We start from the raw sequence: 8,085 nt of genomic DNA on the forward strand, positions 1-8,085 counted from the left end.
GAGGAGGTTCAAAGGTGTACCTAGACAAAATCATGTAAACAATAACAATCTAATAATCTGTATCCATGGACTATTGAATGTTAAAAACGTGTTTTGTTTTGTTTTTTTAAATATAATGTTAAATCAGAATGATTATCAGTTTAGTACTGAGGTATCCGTATTGGTATTTGCTATTTACAGAAATGTGCATGGTAACCAGGGTTTCACCAAAATGCCTAACCAGTAAAAAAAATGCCTTTTGTCAGTAACATTTTTAAAAATAAAACATTTTTTCTGGTGAAAGAAGCTTTGTCTGCCAATCACTGATTCTTGAGAAGTGGGACAAAACAAAAATAAAACAAACCAAAAACAAAATATCGAAAAAATAAAAATAAAAATAAAACCTTGTACTTAGACAAAAGAATCTATCTTACATGTACTAAGCTACTGAGCTATGCTTTGATTTAACCTCCCAACTTTTCTTTTTTCTATCAAAATGTGCTTTATATCTTGCCATCACTTATTTTTCAAATTAAGCAATCAAGATGTTAACATTTCAAAACACATTCTCATGTTAGCAGACAGATTACATTTTTACATGTTACCAACAATTCCTCAACAAATAAATAAAATATGATAATGAAAATATTGGTGACATAGACCTGAATTTGTAGTCATTTTAACTGTTAACTACACTACTTTATATTTAATGTAATTAAATGTGACGTGAAAACCACAAAAATATTATGGCTTCATATTGAATTTCAACTCCGTCATTGGCCCATCACCACTGTCAGACAGAAAATCTTAGAGTAATGACCTCTGACGGTGGTGGCAAATTTAGCATTTCTTTCACAAAACAAATGGAGTTCATGTATTTTATTTTCTCTTGTCACGTTTCAGGCAGGAACAGACGAACAATGACGTGGTAAAATGAAACGTATTTAATAAATCCAAAGGGAAAACACAGGAAACTCAGGAAACACAGGAACAACGGGTAGTAACATTAAAGATCGACAAGAACCACAGCAAAGACACAAACTTATAAAGACATAATGATTGGGATACACAGGTGTGGGAAATTAGGCAGGAACCAAAATACACAGAGCAGTGGGGGAGATGGGAGAAACCAAACTAAATTGTCCAGGGGTGTGACATTACCTCCGCCCTCCCGGAAGGCGCGTCCTCGCGTCGACAAACAGGAAGCTGAACAAAGTCTTAGGAGGGGGCTTCGGTGGAGGACGGACTCCCGGAAGGAGGGCAAAATACAGAGTCCAGGGAGGTGTTGACGGAGGGAGGAGCCAAGGAGGTGACAGGAGGGGGCTGGAGCAGGAGGAGCCAGGTGGGACCCAGAACGCAGCCATGATGTAATCCCACGGTGGAGCCGATGGAGGGAGGAGCCATGGTGGAGGGAAGGCTGATGACTCCATGGGGCCGACCGACAGAGGTGGAGCAGGTGGTGGTAGAGCCCGAGGCGGAGACGGGAAGCCGATGGTCATGGGCGACACCGAGGAGGGCCAAGGCGGAACCCAAGGCTCTGGCGACCAAGGCGGAGATGGAGGTCCAGAGGTCCGCGGCGGAGCCGGAGCGACAGAGGACCGAGGCTGTGCCCGCGGGAGGGAGGAGGTCCACAGAGCCGGTGGGACGGAGCGACGAGGCGCAGCCGGAGGAGTAGAGTCCAGAGGCGAAGGTGGGGTGACGACTGACCAGGGCGGAGCCGGAGGGACGATGGAGCCGGGTGGAGCTGGTGGACCGACGACCGACGGCGGAGACGAGGGAGCAGAGAGTCGGGGTGGAGCCGCAGGGTCGGAGGGCCGAGGCGGAGTCCAGGACTCTGAGGCTGGAGGCGGAGAAGAGGGATCCTCCAGCCGAGACGCCGATGTAAGCTGGCAGCCCCGCGGCAAGCCCACTGCACAGGTGGTGGACTGAGGGTGAGCAGGGGGACTGACAGGTGACAGCGGTGATTCTGGAAGGCTGGGCGGAACCAGCGATGACTCTGGACGACTGGACGGGATCAGTGGTGACTCTGGATGACTGGACGGAATCAGTGGAGATTCAGGACGGCTGGATGGGACCAGCAGAGATTCAGGACGGCTGGACGGAACCAGCAGAGACCAGGCAGATCCAGACATCGACAGAAGAGGGAGGGTGGGTGGGAAGTCCAGGCAGACAGGTTGGATATGGCAGGTAGGTAATACAGTATGGAGGTCTATTAAGTCACCAGAGTTATCCATTGAAGCTTCGAAAATGTCTATTAAGTCCCCAGAGTTGTGCTCAAGCTCACCCCCAGTGGTGGTGCAGTGGGCAGGGCACCTGGTCGAAATTTCTGACCCCATCGGCACGCCATAATTCTGTCGCTCCGGGCTCGGGCTTCCCGTCTACGAAGGGCTCGTACTCCGCGGGTCGGGGTGGCTGGCTGGGCTCTGGGTCCGGAGTGGCACTGGCGAGATTATCCACAGAACAGGCGGGGAACGAGGGTCTGTTTCTCGCCAGTGTCCACTCCACAAACGCGGGGAAGTCCGCTCGAGGGCCGTCCGCTCGAGGGCCGTCCTCGGACGACGGCGCTCTGCAAGACGCATTGAGGCTGGCGTCATAGAACGCACAGAGCGCGTCGTCTGGATAGTTGGTGGTATTTGCTACAAGCTGGAACATGATTGTGAAGCCCTCGAGCGGTAATTCCCCCTGCTTCAGCCGTAGGAGGAGGAATTCTGGGCGGAGTAGGGGATCCATGAAGGGGAACACTACGGAAATAAAAGACTGGAAAAAACGAACGGGAAACAAAACGGAGGTGATCACGCAAAAAAAAAAAAAACTGTATCGGTCGGTCTTTTTGTCACGTTTCAGGCAGGAACAGACGAACAATGACGTGGTAAAATGAAACATATTTAATAAATCCAAAGGGAAAACACAGGAAACTCAGGAAACACAGGAACAACGGGTAGTAACATTAAAGACCGACAAGAACCACAGCAAAGACACAAACTTATAAAGACATAATGATTGGGATACATAGGTGTGGGAAATTAGGCAGGAACCAAAATACACAGAGCAGCGGGGGAGATGGGAGAAACCAAACTAAATTGTTCAGGGGTGTGACATCTCTGTTGATGCTAGATGCCAATAGAACTTGCTTCAGAAGAATAAAATGATATAAACATTTTCAATTATAAATTGGAAGATGGTGTTAACATATCATGGTTGTGAAACAGGAAATATTAAGTTATTTAAAATATTTAAAATATTCTAAAACTATACAACTTACCAGAACCTGTCTGACATTGATACTCTGCAGAGGTGGAATGTGGCAAAGGGTTCCATTAGATTGACAGATGCCTCTGATATTCCCTGAATTTTTTTATTATTTCACAATGAATGTCTAACGGCATTGACAAAAAGTGGGGACAAAATTTTGAAACCTTATTGAACATGCATGTGTCCTTGAAAAACTCTTTGATATGAGATATTATTAAGTGTTATTTTTATTCCTTATGAACGATTGAACCGTTCTCTGTGGACATTTCTGTGTGTTTATCGACACTAAAACTTGACAACAATAAGTGTCATAGATTTGATATTATAATGATACAATTAAATTGAAGGGGATAATTGTGTTAAATACATTCTATTATTAACCCATCATAACATTTACAATTGAAAATATTTTCATTTTTAAACCTAATAGTAGTTACAATTGCTAGACATGTTTGTCCCATGTCTCAAGAATCAGTGCTACGTCACAAAAAACTTGTTGACATTTAGTTAATTCTTAACAACTAGTTTAGATAACAGTGTGGCACCAAAAAAGAATCAGTTGCGCTTGAGGATCCACAGCAAATAGAAAGTCAAAAATTTAATTTATTTACAATAATTTATTTCAGACAGCATTTCTCTTTACCTCTAATTCTGTTTTTATTTCTCTCTAGCCCTGTCTGAGGCATCACCATGGAAACTGTACCACTCCCCGTTCTTCAATATCCAGTGGGAAAAGAAATTATTGTTTCAATTTACTGTCTTTAACTATACTATTAAAAAAAGCAAGCAAGATCTCAAGTAAAGTGTTATCTGTGCTCCATTTTTTTTTTTTGCATGAATAACATTGTGTAACTTTACAAATAAGCAAAAAATAAATAAATAAATAAATACTTGTTGACAGATGTGTACTTATGTGTACTTATAATGGGAGATCCATCATTACAAACATTCTGCAAACACAAGGATGTTGCCCTGTACCTTCATAAGCAATGGCATACAGCAAATCTATGATAAAATTACATTATTTTGCTCAATTGATTGATTTCTTACATAGGCCTACTTTTTTACTTTGTTTGTGCTGAAATATTTTCTTTTTATCTTTTTGTCATTTACAAAGTTTAAATGTTAGACTACAGCAAGCCTACAGAGAGTTAGCCTTAGAGATGTATTTTTTAACCAATCGGCAGGCTGCACATTTGACAGTCACATGAATGAGAGCCAAGTGATTGATCCTATTTTCCAGATACAGAAAATATATATGTATCTATCCCACAAAAACTAGAAGTATAAAAAGTTGCTTCATTATGTACAATTTAAGTTTAAATTTTTTTTAATAAAAACTCATTTGTGAGATAAGTTCAACATTCCCGCAACCCCTCATAGCCCTTTAAATTATTATTTTTGTTAAAACTCTCTTTTAAAACTATTATTCTGTTGAGGTTTTTTATATCAACAACAATCTGTCTCTTGCTATTGTTTGCTTTTAGACTTTTAAGACGCGCCCACATTCAGACGGTCGGCTATGATTGGCTGATTTAGATTTAAGTTGCGCCCTCTCTTTCTGAGATTGGGCGACGACGGCTTTGGGTGACGTCATCGGTGGAATGCCCATTCATCGGGGCAGTTGGGCGTTGGATTTCGCATCTTATTAGTAACCAGGGAAATTTCTCCATTTTCTGAGCTGTCTATAGTGTCACGGACACAAATTTGGGATTTAAAAAAAATTACTGTTTTTTTTTTCCAGGGTTTATTTCCTAAAGTTTTCTTCTCAGAGACTGGATTTGATTGCTACTTTTAGTGCGCTCGTTGGCCAGGTGTTTTATTCTAAGGAAGAGGCTTGTTGCTCTTTGTTCTGTATTGGGATCTGTTGAGCTCTTTGTTGGAGTGAAAGCATGGGAGCGCAATTCTCTAAGACCGCTGGAAAAGGAGAAACGGCTGCAGAAAAACCTGGAGAGGCTGCAGCTTCGCCCTCCAAAGCTAACGGACAGGTAAAAAAAACCCGACCATTTAATGATATAAGCAATTCATGTGTAGAGATTGTTATGCGAATACTCAAGCGCAGATCTGCTGCCGCCCGCATCCAGCAACCGCACATATTAAACAATGTTTGCAACCCATAGGCTTTGTCAGTTTTAGGGCGAGTAGATATAATTATCACTGTAAAAATATGTTTAATGTTTATATACTGCTTTAGATCAGAAATCCAAATTTTGGCGTCGTTTTCTTCCCTTTGTCTAGAAATGAGGAGCGTTTGACGTTAGTTGAGAATAAAGATGTGAATTAAAGATTATTAATTTAAACAAACTAAGAGATGTGGAGAATAATTTAGTTTGTATTAGCACTTCTGTTTCTGCCGTCTTGAAAATGATCTTTTTGGGGGAAATGGGGGTTGATTGTTGGAGTAACAATGGCTCGCCACGCCTTTAGTCACAGATGCTCGATACGACGCTTCAGTATCACAATGGAACTCTTCCACTGGCGAAAACCACATAAGAGCAACCCAAACGTTTGTAATCATTAGTACATTAAGTTGTGCTGTAATGGCCATTTATACAGTCTGTGTTTTTACAAATTTTGCGTCGTGTGTGATGAGGTTCAATAATTACGTGCTGATCATTTGGCATTTGCTTTTTTTGGCGCGTCGGTTCTTTCGAAGCGTTAATAGACAAACGGCGCCCACTGGTGGCTTTTGCGAGGAGGCTTCATGTACTAAAATGTCTACCCGTAATGATTTTTTTGATCATATGTGGATAAAATATAAGCAATCCCTTTCAGTGAATAAAATGTTGCCCTGTGTACTGTCTTGGCGGTGCTCACAATAAGCCAGGCCTAATAATGTTTGTGTAATGATAGTCTGTGATTTACCTTAGGAAAATGGCCACGTGAAGGTGAATGGAGATGCATCTCCAGCAGGAGCTGAGGAGAAAGAAGAGGTCCAGGCTAATGGCAGTGTGGCAGCTGAGGAGGGGGAGAAGGCTGAGGCAGCTCCAGCTGAAAAGGAGGCTGTGGAGGGAGATAAAGCAGACACAGATGTGAGTGCACCCACTGAAGAGGAGGCAGCAAAAGCTGAGGATGGTGCAACTCCATCCACAAGCAATGAGACGCCTAAGAAGAAGAAGAAGCGCTTTTCTTTTAAGAAGTCCTTCAAGTTAAGTGGCTTCTCTTTTAAGAAAACCAAGAAGGATACTGGGGATGGAGATGGCAGTGAGGAGGCCAAAACTGAGGGAGCTGAAGCTGTGGAAGGAGGTGTGTCAGAAGAGGCCAAACCAGCAGAGGAGGCAGAATCCAAACCAGAGGAGAAACCAGCAGAGGAGCCCAAGGCTGTCAGTCCTGCCAATGAGGAGTCCAAAGAGGAGGAGAAACCTGCAGAGTCTGCGGCGGAGACAGAGCCTACTCCTTCTAAGGATGAAGCACCTGTAGCAGAGGAATCTACTCCCACTGTTAAGGAAACAGAATCCAGTCCAGAGGTCCATGCAGAATCTGCCACAGAGTAATGTGCACAGTGCAGATCAAAAGAGAAAGAAGAAAAGGGAAAAAAAAAAAGATAATCAAGGCATATTTTCCTGTTGTACAGTGGAGTGGTCCCAGGTTATGAGATGTTGGAGAACTTGCGACAAGGAATATTTTAAAGCTTTTTTGTCTTAACCTTTTTATATTTACCCTCTCCCCAAATCTCACTTTGCCCTTGTGGTTATTCCTAGAGCTGTGAAAACGGGTGGATGAGTTGAATAATACAGAAAATGTAGAATTTGTCTTTCATATATTTTTTGCATCAGTATTAACTGTTTTTATTTGTTTTTGTTTTTATTTTTGCATTTTTATACAAAACAATGTAAACATTTATGAAATTGTATAGACATGCCTGTGGAAGGGATTGGGAATAAGAGTTTTTAAATTTTGGCACCTTGATTACTCAACGTTATACCACAGACTACCATGTAGAAGTACAAAAACAGTATGACCAACAATTCATCCACTACAGTTTACAACAATAAAGTGTTTTTTTCTAGTAACAAACCAATTTAATTTATAATGCCAAGTTTAAAATAGCAATTTCAAAGGTCCTGGGAACTTCAAACACTTTTTTTTAAGCTGTAACAGTCTGTGAATTCAGTAGGAAAACAATTTGCATATGCTTTATGGTGTACTGCTGGTTCTCTGAGCTTATTAAAGTGTAAGTATGTATAGAAGGGGTGTTTTAACTGTGATTATTGTACAAATGATATCTTGATCTCAAGAAGCACATGCAGCTCTTCTATCACCAAGTCTGTTTTTGTAAGTCATCCTCAGACCATTGGAGCATTTTTTTTTTTAACTCAAACCAAGCTGTGACACATATTCCTGTTTATACTGTGGTTTTTGATTACAACAGATGATGCTTTTTCAGTGGTCTTTTGACAAAATTAAGGAACCTATCAGATGCAATGTTTGTGTAGCATCTTGTCTCTTTCTTTTGTAAATATTGGAGAAGCTTTTACGTTAGAGATTGAATGTAACTTTGCTTACAAAATTGATAATAAACTTCTCTGCTGAAGGTGTTCTAAATTTTGTGAGCACACTAAAAGGAAAATAAATGTGAATGAAATTTGAATTAATTTGTCTTACTTTTCACCAGAAATTAGTGGCCATTATTGATTGTTAATCAGTATGTCTAAAGCTAATAAAATACATATTTACTGAAATGTAACACAACAAACATAAAAGACAGTGGTATGCTACATTGTCATGTGACCTCATCAAGTCTGAGCAAGTGATATCTAGTTATCATGGAAGTAAAACTGGTTGTTTTGAATTTTAATGTGCATTTGTGTACAAAAACAGTCTACTTAGATGAGTCTTGAAGGAGATGTTAAA

The 8,085-nt window shown here is 41.2% G+C and overlaps 1 protein-coding gene across 1 annotated transcript; it reads left to right on the forward strand.

The window, feature by feature from the left end:
• The first annotated feature begins 4,865 nt into the window (after positions 1-4,865).
• On the forward strand, positions 4,866-7,822 carry marcksa (myristoylated alanine-rich protein kinase C substrate a). Its single transcript, XM_073816655.1, has 2 exons — positions 4,866-5,219; positions 6,102-7,822. The coding sequence occupies exons 1-2, from the start codon at positions 5,124-5,126 to the stop codon at positions 6,723-6,725; spliced, it is 720 nt and encodes a 239-aa protein (XP_073672756.1). The 5' UTR covers positions 4,866-5,123; the 3' UTR covers positions 6,726-7,822.
• Positions 7,823-8,085: the final 263 nt, after the last annotated feature.

The sequence above is a fragment of the Garra rufa genome, chromosome 13 (assembly GCF_049309525.1).
Source record: "Garra rufa chromosome 13, GarRuf1.0, whole genome shotgun sequence".
NCBI lineage: Eukaryota > Metazoa > Chordata > Actinopteri > Cypriniformes > Cyprinidae > Garra > Garra rufa.

Bases quoted from the DNA above. Each gene is read 5' to 3' on its own strand.
- marcksa (XM_073816655.1), top strand. From the start codon at position 5,124: ATGGGAGCGCAATTCTCTAAGACCGCTGGAAAAGGAGAAACGGCTGCA. The intron at 5,220-6,101 runs GTAAAAAAAACC...GATTTACCTTAG, and splicing joins CCTCCAAAGCTAACGGACAG to GAAAATGGCCACGTGAAGGT.